Source organism: Hypomesus transpacificus, chromosome 7, assembly GCF_021917145.1.
Source record: "Hypomesus transpacificus isolate Combined female chromosome 7, fHypTra1, whole genome shotgun sequence".
Lineage (NCBI taxonomy): Eukaryota > Metazoa > Chordata > Actinopteri > Osmeriformes > Osmeridae > Hypomesus > Hypomesus transpacificus.
Genome location: NC_061066.1, coordinates 8,832,564 through 8,853,703, shown reverse-complemented (window position 1 = coordinate 8,853,703; position 21,140 = coordinate 8,832,564). Strand labels below are relative to the sequence as shown.

Here is a 21,140-nt window from a genome sequence, read left to right as displayed (position 1 = left end):
GACAGAGGATGCGTGTATGATATTATACCATAAAATGTGCTTCTCTGAAGGACTCAAGGTCCCATAATCCCACAATGCAGGTTTCGGCAAGGGGGTGGGGGTCTTAACTGTCAAAGCAGGTAGGGCGGGATTCAATTGTCTCTGCCGGTGTTGTTGAACAGGTTCAGTGTGGGCGGGGCGAGAGAGAGAGAGAGCAAGAACAAGAGTTAAAATAGCTTTGACGAGGGTGTGAAGGCGACAGGTGGATGGAAAAAGAGGTTTAGTCAGATGGTGCTGTTCTCTCACAAAGAGAGTGAGCATTAGCAGGTCCGTTGACACATCTTATAAAAAGGGGGGAAACAGGAGGGATCGGAACCTCTCGCTCTGCACTGCTGACAAGCTGGAGTATTATTGGATGGTCCTGGGCTGTCTGTCGTCGCGGGAGACGGAGAGAGGGAACACCTGAGGAGGGAGCAGTGTGAAAGGGAGAGCTGTGCTGGGGAGAACTGAGCCTGCTTTGTCCCCTCACCGAAACTGCTGGTCAGGGGAAAGAAGGAGCCGGAGAGAAGGAGAGAGAGAGAGAGAGAGAGAGAGAGAGAGAGAGAGAGAGAGAGAGGAGGGTTTAGACTGAAAGACTGAACAGCTTTCAGAGAGGTTTGGCTCACAGACTGGGTCTTTAGTCTCTGGACCGAGCACCTTTATGTTGTTAAGGTGTTAGATTTGTGTTAGCACCCTCCTGACACCTGAGGCGTGGACAGTGTTGAGTTTCTCTTCACCTCTGACCCCGGGAACTGGAGCTGAGCTAGGAAGACAGAGAGTCTGGCTGCAAGCTGAGATTCTGATTCTGCGAGGAAGGAAGAACCCCTGGTGGACATAGCTTCGCATTCATCACTGGAGCTGAGAAACTGATGGTTCAACTGGTTTTGCTATCCTCTTCTTCCCCTTTCTCTTCCCAATCACTGGACGTCTGGTACTAGAAGACATTTGGGCAGTCTGTTAGTCGCACACCTGTAAAAACCCAGCCAGGTATCCACCTGGTGGCCAGACCCAGAAGCCCCACCTTCATTGGTTCCTCAGTCAGGTGACAACAGCTGTCCTCCCCACTTCCTCCTCACTTACTCCTCACCATGCAGCCCGCAGCAACTGAGCAGGACGACTCCTTCGACTTCCTGTTCAAGATCATCTTGATAGGCGACTCCAACGTGGGGAAGACTTGTGTGGTCCAGAGTTTCAAGTCTGGGTCGTTCTCTGCCAAGCAGCAGAACACCATCGGCGTGGACTTCACCGTGCGAACACTGGACATCGAGGGAAAGAGGGTCAAGGTCAGAATGTCTCCTTAGATAAGTGTTGTACGGGTGTGTTTTTGTGTTTATCTCAAAACGGTGTTATGATTGTCTTGGTGTTTGTGAGGTGCTGGATGGACGGCCTGTGTGATGCAGCAGCAGTTGTTCACTAAACTCTTAACAACCAGACCAGACCAGTCCTGCTGGTTCTCCTGCCTCAAACTGTCACAGCTTCCTACTTCCTCTGTCCTCTTCTCAGTCACCAGTGACCCCAGCACACCTGCTGATCTGTTAGTGCTGTAGTGCCCTGGGTTGGGCCAAGCAAAGATAGTTTTATTGTACAATGCCCTATGATGGTTAGAGTACTATGGAACAGGCTTGTAGGCAGAGAGGACTGAGAGGCAGAGGAATGGCATTAAGCAGGAATGTGAGAAATGTATCCTTTCATTCAGACTTGAAAATGATGTCATCATCAACCTTTGATAGGTAAATAGTATCTTCAGGGTTGAACGGGCACAGTCAGCCTTTACGTCTATGTAAGTCACTGTCTGAAGCGTTTTTACACCTACACAAGTACTAACACACACAGACACACGCAGTTCTACAAGGGCTTGTCAGTGTAAACACGTTGTGGCAGTCAATGTTTGACTGTAGATGTATTTATTGTTGTTGGAGTTACAGAGTAACGTGATCTGCTATTCGGATCACTTTACATGACAAAGCCCTCACTTCAGGCAGGTTGGTAGTGTGTTTAGGTTTCTAGCATGTCTCCACGCATCCATTGACCGTGTCAGTCAAACAGACCTGTGGAGATATACCCCAGCTCCTTGAAGCAGGTGTGCCTGTGTTTGTCATAAATATTCTCATATTTTTCTCCCCTCCACCTCACTGTGCTCCATCGCCTAGACAACGGCTGAGCCAGCTATGTCACCAGAGAACTAGCATGTCTGTGGTGTTTGTGGACGGTGTTCAAACTAATATATACATAATAACTATAATAATATATAGATACATATAATAATAATATAATATATAAAAAATAACTGAAGAGAATCAACTTTGTTTGAATGTTGAATCTTTAAGGAAGTCAAGGATATAATACCCAGGTGATCTGGAGGTGGGGGGGTAGAGAGAGGAGAGGTAGTGGAGAGGAGGATAGAGAGAGAGAGGAGGGTAAAGAGAAGAGGGAGAGGGGATGGTAGAGGTAGGTCATGTGGGTGAGCTGGTGGTGTCAGCTGGGACCAGGTTGCCATGACATCTGTTACCATGTGAAGGAGAGGAGCGAACTCGGGTAGCTCAGAGGGGACCAATCAGCAGAGAGACTGAAAGGCGTGTGCGTGTGTGTTGCAGTTGCAGGTGTGGGACACGGCAGGTCAGGAGCGTTTCCGCACCATCACCCAGAGCTACTACCGAAGCGCACATGGGGCCATGATCGCCTATGACATCACGCGCCGAGGAACGTTTGACTCGATGCCTCACTGGATCAGGGAGGTGGAGCTGTACGGAGCGGCCAACGTGCTGCTTGTCCTCATAGGTGAGAGACGTTCCCACCGCAACATGGACGGTCTGACGACAACAGCAGAACACTGTGGGGATTAAAGAGTTTTGGAAACGCTTTAGATCCAGGTGATCTTATTAGGGCTTCTATACCTAGTAACTAACATGCCCTCCCTCCCTCCCTGCCTCCCTGCCTCCCTGCCTCCCTCCCTCCCTGCCTCCCTGCCTCCCCCCCTTCCTGCCTCCCTGCCTCCCTGCCTCCCTGCCTCCCTCCCTCCCTGCCTCCCTCCCTCCCTGCCTCCCTGCCTCCCTCCCTCCCTGCCTCCCTGCCTCCCTGCCTCCCTGCCTCCCTCCCTCCCTGCCTCCCTGCCTCCCTGCCTCCCTCCCTCCCTGCCTCCCTGCCTCCCTGCCTCCCTCCCTCCCTCCCTGCCTCCCTGCCTCCCTGCCTCCCCCCCTTCCTGCCTCCCTGCCTCCCTCCCTCCCTGCCTCCCTGCCTCCCTCCCTCCCTGCCTCCCTCCCTCCCTGCCTCCCTGCCTCCCTGCCTCCCTGCCTCCCTGCCTCCCTCCCTCCCTGCCTCCCTGCCTCCCTGCCTCCCTCCCTCCCTGCCTCCCTGCCTCCCTGCCTCCCTCCCTCCCTGCCTCCCTGCCTCCCTCCCTCCCTGCCTCCCTCCCTGCCTCCCTGCCTCCCTCCCTCCCTGCCTCCCTCCCTCCCTGCCTCCCTGCCTCCCTCCCTCCCCAGGTAACAAGTGTGACATGGAGGAGCAGCGGGAGGTCCCGTTTGAGGAGTCTTGCTCCCTGGCGGAGGAGCGAGGCATCTTGGCTGCTCTGGAGACGTCGGCCAAGGAGGCGCAGTATGTGGAGGAGGCCTTCCTGATGATGGCCCGAGAGCTGCTTGCACGCAACGGCCTGTCCGTCCAGCAGGGGGAACAAGACTCCACACGCATCTTGCTCCGATCCAACTCCCGACCCGTCAACGGGCCTGCCACCTTCGGCTCCGTAGAGAAGAAACAGTGTGACTGCTGACAGGGAGGAAGACCGGAAGTAAACAAGGAAGGAAGGAAGCACGAACGGAGGGAAATAATCCTGACCTGAACAGGAGTAGGGAACACAAGGTCTGTGTGGGTGAGATGAGCTGGAAAGGACCACATACAAAAATACAATGTTCAACCACCTACAATGGCCACTAGAGAGCAGTGTGTATTTATTCATCCACTTCCAGAGGAAGGAAAAACTTCTCTATCTGTCTGGAGAGAACTTCCCTATCTGGCCAAAGGGAGAACTTGACTATCTTCCCTATGTGTCTATTTAAAAACTCTGTATTTTTAACTGAACAAAAATCCCAACCGTTTCACCCTCTTCTCTGCCAAGGTGAGTTTTAGCTGAGGGATAGCCTATTGCGTTTATATGACCTCACAACAAACAATGAAGCTTTACTTTAAACAGGATGTGGAATTGAAATTACTGAGCCAGTAGGATTGTATTTCAGGTGAAAGATATACAGGAAATAGTGCTGAGTCATGTCTGTTTCAGAGCGAACCGCAGGAGACACTCGTTTATCCAAAGAACAAAGGAGCTTGTTGAAACGTGTTGACCTGCTGGATTTCTTCATGATTTGTTGAAATAATCTTTCCCTGAACAATTTACAATCACGGCACCTGGACTAAACTTGAGTTTTATTTTGTATTTTTTATGACGAGAGGCTGAGTGATGGGATGGACACTTGACAGAGGTTTCTCTGCAGTTGGTGGCATGAAAGTCCATACAAATCTTGACACTGCAGTCCATTAGGTCTTTTCTCCATAACAATTGTGTATGTGAAGGCAACTTCACAGATATAACAGTGTTTAAATTCTTCTCACAGAGATAAAAAAATCAGTAATTATTTTCAGAAGCTGCTTTGAGACGATGCAGGAAATGGTTTAAACCGTAAATCTCCTTAGTGTGGAGGTAGCTGGATCAGTGATGTGTCTCAGATGATAAATGTCTGTGATATGCTGTGTTCAGTCATGTGATCTTAGAGGCGGAGTTCCAGTATCCCTGATAAATAAACGTTTAGTGCATATTGTGTCACCCCGAATTCGTCGTTGTTCTTCAGCTCCTACAGTTAGCAATCCTGCCTCACCTCTGTGCCCAGACATATACCCAAGGTGAAGACTGACAAAGTCATAATCCTGATCAAGATTATTCTCATTCTTCCCCCAGTGCACTCTGGGAGTTGGCATTGTGATCCACAGAGCGGCTGGAGAGAATTGGCTGTATTTACTCTGGGATAATCATAAGGCACTTTATATATCTATCAACCGATTAAACGTCCGTTCATCTGTAAATCTATCTAATCTGGCAGTAAATGGGTTCCTCAACTGGCCTTATTTTGCTGTTACTAAGAAGTCTCTTCCTCAGAAGAGAATAACCATAGTTATTTCCTTTCTTAGAGGGAGAAGATTTACTAGACTGTTGTCTGGTTTAACATCAAACCCCAGCTCTTGCTTTGTTGTTCGTGTGTGGTTGTGTGCCTGATTCCAGCCTGCGTGTCTGTTTGAATACACTTCCTTGTAGAATAGCTAACCCAGAACTAAAAGGCAATGAGAATCCTGGTAACAAATCACGGACTGGGCCTTTAACCCCACCATGCTCCATCCAGTCCTACACTTAAGCCAACCGGTGCGGTTATTTCTGGCACAGGCTGTGAAGGGCCTTAGCCTTGTGTACCCGGCTAAAGACTGAGGGCTGAAGCCTGGCATTCGTCCTGTTTTCAAATGAAAATATGCTCCTTCCAACGAATAACCATCTTTGGCAACAAACACCGGCTCCTACAATTATTTATAGATTTGCTTGGGTAACAGAGATTTAAAATGCTTGAGAGCCTGAAGTCTGGGCTAGTGAACGAACTGGCCTGGGAAAAACAAACAGTCACCTTTACAAGAGCTATTATTGGTGATTATCAATTCTTTCTGTCATTCTGTTATACAGCTTTCATCAATTCACTCTCTTATTGGCACGTTTCTACACTGGAAAGTACAACTGAATCAGTGCTTCATTACATCTTTAGTTTGTTTTACACTTTATAACTGACATGATGGCATGGAGGTTCCTAAGCTACAGTAATGTTTGGTCCAGAGAAAACCTACAGTCTATGGACTTGACGACGAAGACTATCCCTACTTGTCGATTTTTTACTAAATTATGTATTATTAATTGATGTTCACTGCACTTTTTTAGTACAGTTTTAGCCCTCTACTGAAGGCTACATTAGACTGGTGTTGTAGAGTGACAAGATCTACCAGATGCTGGCTGGAGTTTAAGCATCCTCCATGAAAGCTATGTGTGTTTTATTTTTTTACCATGAATCACCAGCGGTGAATGAAATAATTATTGGAAAATCTTAGCACACTCTCCCCTTCCAGATCTCTGTGGCATTGTAGTCACAACAAAGAGAGAACAAGTTTTGAGGTGATGATTTGGGGGCGAGGGGGACGGGGTTTATAAATGCTCCTGGCATGGTGCAGAACTGTCTGCTTTCAATATCGTAATTACCTGGCGTGCGTTTCTTCCAGAAGACTGCGAAGAATTCCAGTTCCATCGATCACAGCTGTGACAAGACCCGGAGATGTTTAAAATTATGACTACTGAAACCTTTCAACCATGTATTGAGTGTTTTGTAATGTGTAGGCATATATCTTACTGTATGGGGATTATTCTCCTACTCCAAAAGTAGTACACTTCTGAAGAAATTAAACTGGACAGATTATTTTTCAAGCAAGAATGATTTCACCCTGGATGTTTTAGTAAGACATGTAAACAGCTGGATGAGCTTTCTCCCAGTATCAGTTGTCTGTTACAACAAACACCAGCTATCAGTGAGAAGCACAGCTGGTTCTGTTTGCAGTGGGTCAGTCTTCTTCAAGGGAGACACTTGCTCTGCTTGGGTAGGAGTCTGGGAACCCAGTGATGCAACGTGTGTGTGTGTGTGTGTTCAACTTCACCAGAAAGATACAAGAAAAAAATCATTTTATTTCACTGTTTGACAATTAATTCACTTACAAAAAAAATGTAAAACCCTACCTTTTCGACCAAAGAAATAATAATATTCAAGAGGAAACACACTAACAGAAACAACACCTATCCTGCCAGTATTTGATCTGATACAGACTGAATGACTTACACTCTCTTATTCTCTCTCCCTCTCACACACAGGTAAAAAAAAAAGTTTAGCTCAACCTCATGATCTCAAATTCCATTGTATTTGGTCTGTTGTCTCTAATGGGGCTAGGCAACAGGTCTGTGTCTTCATCTATCTCCACCTTCAGCTCCTGAGCCGTTTCCTGCTCTGCATCCCCCAGGCCCAACTGCCAGTCCTTGGGACACTCACCATTGTAGGTCTTGACGTAGTCCTCCACTTGCCAGCCCCTGAACTCCTGAGGCTGGGAGCAGATCAGGCCGAAGTAGGCCACCCCAGGGTGGTGATTGAGCCAGTAGATCAGGTAGTGGATGTTGTAGTCACACATCCAGGGGTTGTCCCCCAGAAACAGCTTCCTCAGGAAGTACAGATCCTCCAGAACTCCGTAGGGGAAGTATCTGAGGCTGTTGTTGGAGAGGTCCAGCTCTCGCAGGTACAGCAGACCGGCGAACGCAGCTGGTGAGAGGAAGAGTGGAGGAGGTGGTGAAACAGAGATCAGGTTATTCTCAAAGTCTGTTTTTCCGATTTTATTGTGACTGTCCTGTGAGGGTTGATACCAACACAAAGACAAACAGCGTCCACCAGCTGCCAGATGCCTTTCTGTTTCTACTTCCAGATGAGGGGTAGCGCTACACTAAACCACTAACCGTTAGGATGTGATGACTGGGCTACTGTTTGGCTGAACATGGGAGCAGGCTGAGATGTAGTATTTTACTGTACCATTCTAAATATAACCTTCCAGGGGATAATGGCTCTGTGTGTATAGTTTTGAAGATGTATCGCAGACCCTTTCAGTGTAGCTGTTGGAGACAGGGATGAGGTGAGGGGCCGAAATATGCTGTTCATGACCAGAACCCTAACCCTTTACTCCATTCATCACAAAATGGAGATTGTGCAGCATTTCTTCCTGTCGGTGTGATGAATACCGGTCAAGGGGGGCAAAGGAAAAAGAAAAGAAAACTTTGATGCTCATAATATATAAACCAGACTGTATCCAGATTGGACACATTCCATACATAAACCCTGTGCGCTTATTAGCTTTTCACACTGTTAAATCTGACTTGTAATAATGTTCAGGCACTGTAAACGTAAACCGCTCATTAGGGGAAGTTATGGGGTTCTCTCGTTCACTGCAGAGAGGTGGAGAGGCTTGTTCTACTGGGTTAGGTTGAACATAAGAAACTAAGGGCGCGGTGGGGGCAGAGACACATTCCTCTCTTTCTCTCTAATGATGTCTGCTTCGAAGGCTTGAGGGGAAACACTTCACTGAAGCCTTATCATTTATTACAGCAGAACATATGTAAACAATCCATGTCCTAGCATTTCCCTAACTTGTTTCTCCATGAAAAATGATTATATTTAATCGGAAGCACTGCATTTTTGTTAATAGAGCAGATGTTTGACAGTACACAGTCATTAGCCAGGATGACAGAAGGGTTACAGTTTAGCATCTAGATGATTGAGAATATTATTTTAAACGCTCACAAAAATAAACATCCATCTTCTCCCCCAGCTATGTCAATAACTACAAATCACTCAGGATGTGTTCAAGCGCTGGTAATTACTGCTGTGATGTGTTCTACACCAGACGATCTGATAACTCCACTTTAATCAATTCAAGCCAAACCAACCAACCAACCAACCAAGAGGGTAATAAACCAGACAGTCTCTTTCCAGCCATCCCACCCTCCAGATACCACATCACTATTTTCCTTCTCATTTCCCCCCTCCACTCCCACACTCATCCCTTCCTCCCCCCTGTGTGTGGAAGGAGAGATGAAAGTGGGCCTCCAGGCTAGTGGACAATGTGAAGCAGACTGGAGCAACTCTCCCCACAACACGACACTGGGACAAGCCTGCTATGTATTACACATGTGGAAAAGAGGAGGTGGAGGAGAAGGAGCCATAAAGAAGAAAGAGGAGAAAGAGGAGGTGTAAAGAAGAAAGAGGAGGAGGAAGGAGAGTTTGTTCCACCAGACCAACCAATGATCCGCCAGTAAGCCAAGAAAGTGTTCTAGGAGATCTCTGGGTCATGTGGACTGTTTGAGTTACAGGCAGGGGATACGGTCCGAGGCGTTTGTGGTAAGCACAGTAACCTCCTCTCTGTGTTTTAGGCAGACAGTCTTACCTGTGTCTATGCGGTCCAGGTTGTTGCTACTGAGGTTGAGGAGTTTGAGGTCTTTGGAGGCCAGGAACTCTTTAGGCTTCAGGTGTCCGATGGTGTTACTGGAGAAGTCCATCTTCACAATGTCAGAGGGAAGGTCTGCAGGGATGGTCTTGAGGTCTGGTGAGGGAGAAAGGAAAGGAATCAAGGAAGCAAATGAGGGTCAGGGTGGTAGACGTGTACATGTTTAAACACACCACAAGAACCCACTGTAACACGCTCAGTTCTGGAGTTTTGTGCGATTCCTTAGCATTCCAGTAATGGTGTTAACAGTTTCCAGACAAGAGTCGCTGACTATAGATGTGTGAAACAAGACTCTTTCTCTCTCTCATGCCACTCTGTTACTTTATTCGTCTTGTCCTCCTCCTCGCTCCCTTTGCTCTCTAAACATCGTTACCATAGATGGAGTTGGATACAGCTGTAAGAGTGGTCTAACTCACACCAAGTAGGTGGTCTCAGATAATGCATACAGGTTGTATTAACACTTCAAACATGGATGGTGATCAGGAACTAGGGGTGGGAATCTTTTGGTACCTCACGATTCGATTCAAATCGATTTTTGGGGTCACGATTCGATTAAAAATCGATTAACAATTTTGTATGTAAAATAAATAAAAATAACATTACCCCCCAAAAAAACACCCCTATTAGGAACACAGCTGTACCCGTCCCTTCACATCCGAACACGGCAGGATGTTGTTACACAGCCTGAGAGAGCAGGCCCTATCAGCTACGGCACAAAACCTCAGCCGTTTATTTTTCAAAGCAGCGCCAGTCTGTTGTTGTATGTAGCGGCTGGCTGCGCTTTTGAACGACCTGTCGTTGACAGGGTTTATTTACAACTTGTCTGAATGAAGCTCTGTCGTATCTGCAGCAGATGTTCTCAGTGAGATGTCAAAGGCCAGTCTGCAGCATCAATCATCCCTCCGCTGTCAGGAAATGTCATTACAGCCCCTCTCTGCACTGGTGTGGCTGGGAAGGAAGGAGGAATGGAAGGAAGGAGGGAGACAAGGAAAGAGGGAGGAAAGGAAGAAGGGTGCAAGGATAGAGATGACTGATGAACAACAGAAAAATGTGCTTTACACAACCTTCTCCCGCGTCACCTCTTCCTCCACTGAGAGACCAAACACGTTTCAGCAATGATACGCTAAACCTAAGCCAAACAACCCGAGCCTTATCTCATTTCATTGGTATGCTCACCGAACCACCTCTGCTACACATGGGAGTGTGGGAGTGCACTGGGGAGTTTCCACAGACTCCTAAACCCAGCACCTGCTCTATCCTTCAGACCAGACCGGGCTGGAAAGACCAGCAGAAACACAGCTTGTTCCTTCATTCCTATCACATCTTGGACTGCACCTTTTGCAGTTTGTGATTTTAGCATTAATACAACACATTCATCCTTCACATTAGGACAGTCCAGTCATCTGCTCCTACATTAGTCCTTGTCTCGCTCTGGAGAGCGGAGGGGGAGAGATGCGGCTGCTGACATGTCCACATGTGCAGTCTGACTTCCTCTCTGGGGCTGCGCGAGTGGATGTCCACATGGCAGGTTAACACATCGCTTCCCTGCCGTTGAGGAGGGAACTGTACGATGTCGTCAGTTACATGGCGTGTCTAAAGAAACACAGAGGCATAGAGGAGCCAACTGTACAAGAGGGAACACGTCCTGCAGCTGGGGGTCCTGATGCCAGACTAGACTCTCTCTTTCTCTCTGTCTCTCTGTCTCTCTGTCTCTCTGTCTCTCTGTCTCTCTGTCTCTCTCTCTCTCTCTCTCTCTCTCTCTCTCTCTATCTCTCTCTCTCTCTCTCTCTCTCTCTCTCTGTCTCTCTCTGTCTCTCTCTCTGTCTCTCTCTGTCTCTCTCTCTGTCTTTGTGTCTCTCTCTCTCTTTCTCAACTTGTTCCCGCTCCTTCCTGAGCTCCCAGTTATGACATTATGGAGATTCTGATATTCTGCTGACTAAAGCCCCTCCTCCATCCAGGAAATCCACCAGAACATGACATCATGCCCACAGGGGAGGCGGGGGCCCGGGCCCTTTGCTGATCCACTCCAAGCTACAGTAACCAAGCCACCTAGACCAGCCTGTTGTCTCACAACAAACACAGCCCCTCAGAACCTAAGGTTGTCCAGTGAGAGCTGTTCACATGGATGGGAAAGGGAGATAAGCTCCAGCAATCGCTGAGGGGACCTGTGTGTTCCTGCCCTGCCCACACAGACCCATAGCTGATTGGATAATGGGGCCCATTTCCATGGTTACCTAACGAGCCTCAGTCCGGGCTAACGACCTCAGGAGTGTAATTAGTGATGGATTACTCCCAGAGCCCCCTGGGACAGGAGAAGGGGGCTCAGATTGGTGGTTTGCCTCAGTGGAAAAGCCTCAAACCACACAGATATAAATGAAATGGAGTGAGAGGGGGAGGGATGGAAGGGGATCTGTGTGAACAAGGAGATCTACTGATGTTCAGATAAAAAATCGACTTCAACGTTTTCCGGAGAGAAAAATAAACGAAAGCCGAAAGGTTATATGTCACCAGAACACACTGTTGGGCCTTTCATTGACTTCAAACTATACAGTTCTGCATATAGACACAGAGGGCCTGCTGTTGTCAGAGGCCCTGCGCTGTGAAGGATGACACTCACACAGCTGAAAGGACGTTTCATGCAATCTATCATCCAGATGAAAAAGATGAATCTGTTCCCTGCAGACAATGCAGCCCAGTCCGAACACTTCAGGGTTTTGTGAATCGGCCGTTGCCATGGAAACCTTCCATAGCCCTGTGATGAAGCAAGACAAGCAACCACACTTAAAGCCGACCCTCTCAGCACGACATGAGAGCAGAATTTGTAGGCCTCCAGCCTGGCTCTTTCTGAAACACTATATTGAAACTGGATCTTTATGGAGGCCCTCTCTGGGCTCCAGGCTCTGATAGCTGCTCTGTGAGGCGTTTACACACACATCTCCACAGGCCTGCAGCACCAGATGTGAGGGCTGGAACAGAGACAGAGGGAGACTGCGGGTCCTCCCTCCCTTTCTCCCTCTCTCTCTCTCTCTCTCTCTCTCTCTCTCTCTCTCTCTCTCTCTCTCTCTCCCTCTCTCCCTCTCTCTCTCTCTCTCTCTCTCTCCCTCTCTCCCTCTCTTTCTCTCTCCCTCTCTCCCTCTCTCCCTCTCTCCCTCTCCCCTTCTCCCCTCCCTCCCTCCTTCCCTCTCTCTCTCTACTCCTACTTCATCTCCTCTGTCTCTCTCTTTATTCACTCTGTCTCACATTACACATTTCCAACCTCTAAGCCAGGACTTAGCCTGTTCCCAACCAGGACATAGCCTGGTCCCAATTTATTACAGCTTCTCACCACAAGCTTAGTCAGCACAATGGTAAAACAGCCGATGTAGAAACCAGTCATTACAAACCGCCGTCCCTGTTCTAAGTTTACTAGCGAAGGCACCGTGCTTCAAATTAAACAAAAACTCAGAGAAGATCCACTGTTGTCCGTTGATGAAAAAAACAAAAAAAAAACACCACCAGACTATGGAACACCCTCCACACGCTCAACCTCACCTTTGCTCCTGCAGTCGAGCAGGGGCTTGGGGTACATGTAGGTGTGGCAGAGGGTGGTGACCTCATGGTCCTTCTTGCTGGGGGGCAGGGGCTTGGGGAGGCTGTCCTGTCCGTCCAGGGGCTTCTGGGACTGGTAGTGTTCTGGACACAGTAGCTCCACCTTCAACTGACGCAGTTTCTTCCCCTGCAGACTCGCCGGCACGGAACACCTGGCGAAGTTCCCCAGGTTACGGTTGCTGGGCACCTGCAGGGTTCTGACCAGGCTGTCCAGGTGGCAGTGGCATTCCCAGGGGTTGTCGTAGAGACGGAGGTAACGTAGGCTGGGCATGGGCAGGAGCATCTCCTCGGAGGTGGAGCGGAGGTGGTTGTGTTGAAGCAGGAGGGTGGTGAGCTGATCCAGCCCATTGAAAGCCTGCTCTTCGATCATGTTGATCTCGTTCTGCTGGAGATCCAGACTCAACAGCTGACGGAACTGGGAGAAAGTGTTGTCCCTGAGCACCTGGGACACGATTCAAAACCAGACAACTTTATTCACAGGAATGTGACCCATTCAATTTAAACAACTTTATTTGAAACTTTTGGGCTAGTTAAACCGTTGTCCCTTACACAATATAATACAAGACAAGTTTAAGACTTTGGGACTGATATTTACAGAGCCACAGAGTATTAGCCACAGAGGCTTGACAAGGGATTTGTGTGTGTGTACCTGTATCTTGTTGCGGCCCAGGAGCAGATGTTGAATGTCTTTAGGCCAGTCTGGTTGGACAGCAGTCAGTTGTCGGTCCTGGCAGTCCAGGTACTTCTGCCCAGCTTCAGTGTACTCCTTACAGTCTGAGGCAAACCGCTTGACCGCACTGGCCCTGCCTTTCCCCCGGGTCTTTCTCCTCTCGCGTCCAGGGCCCAGGCCCCGATTGCGGGCTCCTCGCCTTGGCTCTGCCCCATTGAGCACCAGAAGGAGGACCAGGATGGCTAGCAGCCGCATGCTGGGAATAAAGCAGAGGAGGAGGAGGAGGAGAGGAGGCGAGAGAGGATAGGGGTTCCTAAATCCACCAGAGGGAGGTGTTTTTAGGAAGCTGCCAGGTAAAGCAGGTCAAAGCTGAGAGAGAGATAGAGAGAGACATAGAAAAGAGAGAGAGAGGAGTAAGAAAGGATATGGAGTATGAGAATCATAAAGAGATGTATAGATTTTGTGGAGGAAGGAGGAGAGAAGGAGGAGGAGAGAAGAAGGGGGAGAGGGGAGGAGAGAGGAGAGGAGGGGGAGAGAAGTAAAGACAAGGCAGGGAAAAGGGAGAGAAGGAAGAATGTATACATGTTACATGAGAACCTATGAAACATACTGATGGATAAAACATGGTCATGGTACAGCGATCACCCTGCCTTTGTTCCCTGGGTTCTCCTCGTTTCTCCGGTTCTCCTAAGTAGAACCTGCTGGTGTTCTTCCTGTTCTACGCAGTTTTTGTTACTTTCTCCAGACAATGATTCATCTGGGTACTCCAAATGGAACCATCTTACATTCTCATCAAGGAACAGGAAGTTTACAGGAATTGTGTGTGTGTATGTGCCAGTGTCAATGTGTGTATTTGTGCAAGTGCACATACATCCACTCTGTAAACTGACGGTGATATATACAGAGTCAGTATGGACCTTTGTCAGTACCTTGCTCTCGCGTAGCAGAAGAAAAATCCTAACTCAGACTATGACCTGGCCATGTGATGGTTAAAGTCATTACTGTAACATTGCATGGATGTTTTTCTCTGACCTGTCACACAAGAGGCATGTCCATGTTGGTTACATTCCTTTGATTCCTGTCCTGCAGGAAGACAACCAGGAGAGAACCACAGGAAAGCTGGAACCTTCCTCCAACGTTTCCCAGAAGCTACATAAATCAGTTTTATAGTCTAATAATGATGAGGAGTGGTTCAGTTTGAAGCTGTGTGTGTGTGTGTGTGTGTGTCTGCATGGGTCCTGTCAGAAACGTTACAAAGGAATCCCCTTGTGTCTTGAATCCTCTGTGGAGATTCATATATGGAAAGCTTCATGTGTTGTTTACACACCAGTAAGATCAACGCACAACACACAAATGAGAGGTCGTGTTGCTCAAAGTGTGTTTGCTTTTTGATATCTTCATTTGATGCAGCAGTTTTATGAAATTCTCGGGCTTCTCCTCTGGCCTCCCAGTGAGAAACAGTTCTACATGACTACATAACTCAACTATGCTCTAACATTCAGTAGTAACTGGGGCTGGAGTCTAAAGCGCACAGAATTACTGGATGCATGCATAATTTCTCTCCACATGCTCTCACCATCCCTGGTCTCAGCTGTTACGGAGGTCTCCTCCTCCATACCCCATGATATACGTACCCCAGAGTGGGAGAGGTTTTTGTCCATGTTGCAGTGTGGTCTTATTCAGGATATAGTCACTGTATAATATGTACACCCATATACCATGCCCTGCCCTCCTCTGCTTTGCTTGGCTCTGCTCTCTCCAGTTTAACGTTCTAACAGAATGTTCTGCGAGGTTCTAACCTGCTTCATGCTGTCCTGTTAATCCAGGTTCTATTCGGCTTTCCCCTGTTTTGTTCCATGTAAAACCCTGGCCACCCCCCAGCCTGTGAGGAGGTCTAGAGAGCTGATCGCAGATGTCGCCAGCTGCTTGCCCACAAGGTCAAAGTGCGATGGGGTGAATAAACTGACTGACGGCTGTCTCTGGGCCACAGGGGAGTAGGGTCTAGAGCAGTGCTAATAGACATAGCAGAGAGTCATACAGACTCAGCAGAGAGACTGCCATGGCAGTGAGATACCACCAGGGGGCAGTCTGGACCAGAGCCAGCCGGACGGAGGGGGTTATTCTGGGCAGTCTTCCAATATCCACACCGGCAGGATTTACATCCTAGGAATCAGCAAGGCTTTTAAATAACATACAATAGGAGGTGTTGGAATGTGGCCACAACATTTGTGGATCTTACAATCACATGACACACAAGTTTAAGGCAACATCAGTGATACATAGTGTAACTTGTGGCGCCTAATGAGCCATAGAAGTCAAAGCAAGCATCGCTGTTATAGCATCCCCCCCTCACACACACACACACACACACACACTACCCTAGGACAGGACTATGTGTGTAGAGTACCACCGCTGATGAGGATGCATCTAAATCAGTGCACGTTCAGCTCAGTACCCCCTCAGCCCACCACAGGTGACTGCCAGTGTTCTGTGGTGATGTGCTGCAGGCCCACATCTGTGTCTGGTCAGCAGGTCAGCCTGTCAGTCTGGTCAGCCTGGTCAACCTGGTCAGCCTGGTCAGCCTGGTCAACCTGTCAGTCTGGTCAGCCTGGTCAACCTGTCAGCCTGGTCAGCCTGTCAGTCTGGTCAACCTGTCAGCCTGGTCAGCCTGGTCAACCTGTTAGCCTGTCAGTCTGGTCAACCTGTCAGCCTGGTCAGCCTGTCAGTCTGGTCAACCTGTCAGTCTGGTCAGCCTGGTCAACCTGTCAGCCTGGTCAGCCTGGTCAACCTGGTCAACCTGGTCAACCTGTCAGTCTGGTCAGCCTAGTCAGCCTGGTCAGCCTGGTCAACCTGGTCAACCTGTCAGTCTGGTCAGCCTGGTCAACCTGTCAGCCTGGTCAGCCTGTCAGTCTGGTCTACCTGTCAGCCTGGTCAGCCTGGTCAACCTGTCAGCCTGGTTAGCCTGTCAGTCTGGTCAACCTGTCAGCCTGGTCAGCCTGGTCAGCCTAGTCAGCCTAGTCAGCCTAGTCAGCCTGGTCAGCAGGCTTCTGCAGCCCTCTCCAGAACCATAACTCCCAACAGGGCACCAGAGGTGAAGGGAGAGAAGAACCAACCTCAATATGAGACAGTGAAGAACACAAGGGCTACTCTGTACAGGGAGGAAGAGAGCTAGGGGTGGATTAAAGAGAGAGAGAGGGAAGGGGATTGAGAAAGAGAGAGTAAGGATGAAGAAACAGAGTGATGTGAGTAACGGGAGTGAGGGGGGAGAGGGCAAAAGAATGAGTGCAGAGTTTTTAATTTCCTTGCCACCCCCGACCTCACCCCTCCCAGCTCCAACCTGTCTGTGTCCCAGAGAGAGGGGGTGGCGGGGAAGGGGGCTGGCTGTGCCCCAGAGAGCGGGGGGGTGAAGCGGGGCTGTCTGTGTCCCAGAGAGTGGGGGGGTAAAGGGGGGCTGTCTGTGCCCCAGAGAGAGGGGGGGTGAAGGGGGCTGGCTATGCCCTAGAGAGAGGGGGGGTGAAGGGGGGCTGTCTGTGTCCCAGAGAGAGGGGGGGTAAAGGGGGGCTGTCTGTGCCCCAGAGAGAGGGGGGGTGAAGGGGGGCTGTCTGTGTCCCAGAGAGAGGGGGGGTGAAGGGGGGCTGGCTGTGCCCTAGAGAGAGGGGGGGTGAAGGGGGGCTGGCTATGCCCTAGAGAGAGGGAGGGTGAAGGGGGCTGGCTATGCCCTAGAGAGAGGGGGGGTGAAGGGGGGCTGGCTATGCCTTAGAGAGAGGGGGTGAAGGGGGGCTGGCTGTGCCCTAGAGAGAGGGGGGGTGAAGGGGGGCTGTCTGTGCCCTAGAGAGAGGGGGGGTGAAGGGGGGCTGCCTATGCCCTAGAGAGAGGGGGGGTGAAGGGGGGCTGGCTGTGCCCTAGAGAGAGGGGGGGTGAAGGGGGGCTGGCTGTGCCCTAGAGAGAGGGGGGGTGAAGGGGGGCTGGCTGTGCCCTAGAGAGAGGGGGGGTGAAGGGGGGCTGGCTATGCCCTAGAGAGAGGGGGGGTGAAGGGGGCTGGCTATGCCCTAGAGAGAGGGGGGGTGAAGGGGGGCTGGCTATGCCCTAGAGAGGGGGGGGGTGAAGGGGGGCTGGCTATGCCCTAGAGAGAGGGGGGGTGAAGGGGGGCTGCCTGTGCCCTAGAGAGAGGGGGGGTGAAGGGGGGCTGGCTATGCCCTAGAGAGAGGGGGGGTGAAGGGGGGCTGCCTGTGCCCTAGAGCAGACTGGGTGTCTCAGCCTGGTTTTCCATCACCACCCCACAATGTCATAACATTCATCAGAACTAGAGAGTGAGTAAGAGAGAGAATAAGAGAGAGAAAGAGAGAGCAAGAGAGAGAGCAAGAGAGAGAGAGAGAGAGAGAGAGAGAGAGAGAGAGAGAGAGAGAGAGAGAAAAAAAATACACAGTCCGGAGCACTTAATTAAAACCACTTGAACTCACTCCTACATGAAAAAGAGAGATGGCCACCGAAGTACACTTATTTATCAGAGAAGCCTTTGAGTGAATAGAACCAGATTGTTCTCACCTCAAAACTGAGTGCAGGCGTTACCTGCCAGAAGATTTAGTGACAATAGATACTTGGCAAATCAGACTTCCAGACTTCTCCCCCCCCCCTCCCCCCTTCTGACCCCTCCCATGTCTCTGGTGAGGCAGTGCACTCCCCGGACCAGCCCGGAGTGGAACATGGAACACACAAAACTGATCATCCTGCAGAACGTTGGAATGTGCGATCTAATAGGTATTGAATTCCTCTCCAACAAGAACCCAAACATGTACCTCTGCAGAGCAAGCTGAGCAGGCTGAAGGCTTGAGCAGTGTCCTATCTCCTGATGTTAGACAGAGACAGTTCCTCACAGCACTTCCACTAATTGGTCTGGAATGTGGCCAGACACACTTCTCTCTCTCCCCCCTCTCTCTGTTTCTCTCTCTCTCCCCCCTCTCTCTGTTTCTTTCTCTCTCCCCCCTCTCTCTGTTTCTCTCTCTCTCCCTCTCTCTGTTTCTCTCTCTCTCCCTCCCTCTATCTGTTTCTCTCTCTCTCTCTCTCTGTTTCTCTCTTCCCCCTCTCTGTTTCTCTCTCTCTCTCCCCTCTCTCTGTTTCTCTCTCTCTCTCCCCCTCTCTCTGTTTTTCTCTCTGTCCCCCCTCTCTCTGTCCCCCCTCTCTCTCTCCCCCCTCTCTCTGTTTTCTCTCTTTCTCTCCCCCCTCTCTCTGTTTCTCTCCCCCCTCTCTCTGTTTCTCTCTCTCTCCCTCTATCTGTTTCTCTCCCCCCTCTCTCTGTTTCTCTCTCTCCCCCCTCTCTCTCTCTCTGTATCTCTCTCATTCAGCTCTCTTTTTCTCTCTTTTCCACAGAGAATCTTTCCACCGCCACAAAGAGAGAGAGAGAGAAGCAGACAAAGAGACAGAAAACATACAGAGGCACAAACAGATGAAAGCATGCTTCCAGCTCCTAACTCCTGTTACTCTGCAGACTTTCAGTAATCCACAGCGGGACCTGGAACAACTGAAAACATGCTCTGCTCACGGTAAGAGCTGCCTGCTTCTCCTGCTGTGTTACATGGAGACTGCACCTCATAGAGACAACTCTGAACTCTGACAAACCATGCCCACATCTCTAACATTGTCACACGAACGCGTTGCTTCACCACCAAGTGTTTATGTATCAAACAAAAGACAACAAAATAACCTGCATGTTGACATGCCGTAACAAGAAAATATACAAACAGACAAAGATAGAAGCCAGACCACCAGCAATGGTGTTCCCCAGCGTCTATTGAACAGCTGGGGGGAGCATGCCCCATCTACCCCCTTCCCGTCCACCCCCCATCCCCGCACGGTACCTGGCTGTGAGGAGGATCCAGCTCCTGGGCTTCCAGCAGGACTGGTCGAGCTCCAGTAGGTCCTGGGTGCCCTGCTCTCTGTCCGGGCATGGGCTCTCCACTGGCCCCTGGACGGCTGGAGGTCTGGCTGGCTCCTGGTACTGGCTGCTTGCCTGTGAGTCTGCGAGGCTGTATCCTTGCCCGCCCGCCTGCCTCTCTCAGGCTGTGTGTGTGTGTGTGTGATAGAAAAAGAGAGAGGGGGGGGGGGGCTGAGGAGCCACGAAACTGTGTGTCTGGTTTTGAATTACATAGTTCCTCTGCGCATGCAGCGCAGCCTACAACCCCCGCTCCTCTGTTAAATAACTGGACCGCCTCCAGTGTGTGTGTGCGTGCGTGCGTGTGGTGTCAGGCAGAAGGAAGAAGCTGTCTGATAAGGCCATTGTCGGCTTTCTCGAGTAGCCTCTTTCTCTTCCAAACATCTGAGTGAATTTTTGTCCCGTTTCAGTTTACAGCAGACCTGTCCTCTCGGTGTGACCGGAGCTGGGAGCCTAATAAGGACCTGTTCCCCAAGAGAGAGATGAGCCTCCCCTGTGAGAACTGCACATTAAGGAGGAGGAAGAAGAAGAGGAGCAGGAGCAGGAAGAGGAAGAGGAAGAGGAAGAGGAAGAGGAAGAGGAAGAGGAAGAGGAAGAGGAAGAGGAAGAGGAGGAGGAGGAGGAGGAGAGGAAGAGGAGAGGTAGAGACTGAGGCAAGCAGGGGGGCGGGGCACACTGAGAAAGAGGGAGGTTAGAGGACAGGAGGGGGGAGAGGAGGATACACAGGTGGCAGAAATACGGGAGTGATAAAGGAGAAGCAGAGGAAAGGGGAAAGAGGAGGATAAAAAAAGGGAGTTATCTTGCTACTCACGACTGAGTTTGACGTGACAACACTCCCACGTAGCGATAGGCACAACTTAGCTTCCGCCATGCAGTTCCCCCACACTGACCCCTCCCCCAGCCCTCCCCCAGCCCTCCCCCAGCCCTCCCCCAGCCCTCCCTAACCCTGACTGTGTCCTTGACAAGCCCCCTGGTCCTCCTCAGACACCTCCTACACCCGTGACCAGGATCTCCAGGTGAGCTCACTCAAGTCCCTTCAGTCATCAGTCTAGTCAGACGAACTTTAATATCAAAAATATATGTAACTGATCCATTTCACCGCATCATGTCCGAGCACATGTGATGTGTGTGTGTGCCAGCCCTGCCAGACAGCTGTGTGTCAGTGCACGTTTCATAGCAGGGCAGATAGAGGATGTGTGTCTCATTAAAACACATCAAGCACATACCACTGGGATCGAGTTGGAGAGTTACCTGCAGGACTGCAGGAAAAGGTTCACAGCTGTGCTGCGGAGTACATACCTGCGCTCCGTACCCCAGTGCGAGTCATGTATTGTATAAAGTTGGCAACTTTACAATCTTATAACCTGCTGTAGCCCTATAATATATTTGTTATGTGCGGAACGTGGAGTTCCTTTGGCCATATCTTACAGGGATTCGTTTTTAATCTGACAATAAGGGATTTCTTTAAGGATTAAGAATAAAAGCCACACTCTTAGTTTGCGGTTTATCCTGAATGAAGTTTAACAACTCCCCGGTGCTGTCTCTGTTAGAAGAAGAATTTGCGAAATCCAAAGGAGTCAAACAAAAAGATTTGTTTTCAATGCTCTCCAAAAGAGAAGAAGAAATAGAAAGAGAAAAAGATGGAAGGATAGACAGAGTGAAAGCAAGATGGGTTTTTTTTGCCAGAGCATGTTTTTTATATTAGTTCTCCCCCTGCTTTCTCAGGATCTCTCACCTGGCCCGTATCCACAGCAACAAACACACACACACAAACACATTATACACACACACACACACACACAGATAGAGAGAAGATAGAAAGACCGGCTG

The 21,140-nt window shown here is 49.8% G+C and overlaps 2 protein-coding genes across 2 annotated transcripts; one reads left to right on the top strand and one right to left on the bottom strand.

Annotated features, from left to right (window-relative positions):
* The first annotated feature begins 51 nt into the window (after positions 1 to 51).
* Positions 52 to 4,828, top strand: LOC124469717 (ras-related protein Rab-19-like). The gene is made up of 3 exons (XM_047023178.1): positions 52 to 1,301; positions 2,613 to 2,796; positions 3,498 to 4,828. Exons 1-3 carry the CDS (start codon positions 1,107 to 1,109, stop codon positions 3,779 to 3,781), a joined length of 663 nt encoding a protein of 220 aa, XP_046879134.1. The 5' UTR covers positions 52 to 1,106; the 3' UTR covers positions 3,782 to 4,828.
* A 1,921-nt stretch (positions 4,829 to 6,749) lies between these two features.
* On the bottom strand, positions 6,750 to 19,471 carry lrrc17 (leucine rich repeat containing 17). The gene is made up of 5 exons (XM_047023175.1): positions 19,237 to 19,471; positions 13,361 to 13,750; positions 12,655 to 13,153; positions 9,064 to 9,219; positions 6,750 to 7,391 (listed from the first exon to the last, which is right to left on the bottom strand). Exons 2-5 carry the CDS (start codon positions 13,634 to 13,636, stop codon positions 6,967 to 6,969), a joined length of 1,356 nt encoding a protein of 451 aa, XP_046879131.1. The 5' UTR covers positions 13,637 to 13,750; positions 19,237 to 19,471; the 3' UTR covers positions 6,750 to 6,966.
* Between the last annotated feature and the right edge of the window lie 1,669 nt (positions 19,472 to 21,140).

Coding starts and splice junctions, on each gene's coding strand:
- LOC124469717 (XM_047023178.1), top strand. CDS start 1,107: ATGCAGCCCGCAGCAACTGAGCAGGACGACTCCTTCGACTTCCTGTTC. Junction 1,302..2,612: donor TCGAGGGAAAGAGGGTCAAG/GTCAGAATGTCT, acceptor TGTGTGTTGCAG/TTGCAGGTGTGGGACACGGC. Junction 2,797..3,497: donor CGTGCTGCTTGTCCTCATAG/GTGAGAGACGTT, acceptor CTCCCTCCCCAG/GTAACAAGTGTGACATGGAG.
- lrrc17 (XM_047023175.1), bottom strand. CDS start 13,636: ATGCGGCTGCTAGCCATCCTGGTCCTCCTTCTGGTGCTCAATGGGGCA. Junction 13,154..13,360: donor TGGGCCGCAACAAGATACAG/GTACACACACAC, acceptor ATCGTGTCCCAG/GTGCTCAGGGACAACACTTT. Junction 9,220..12,654: donor GCTCGACTGCAGGAGCAAAG/GTGAGGTTGAGC, acceptor CTCCCTCACCAG/ACCTCAAGACCATCCCTGCA.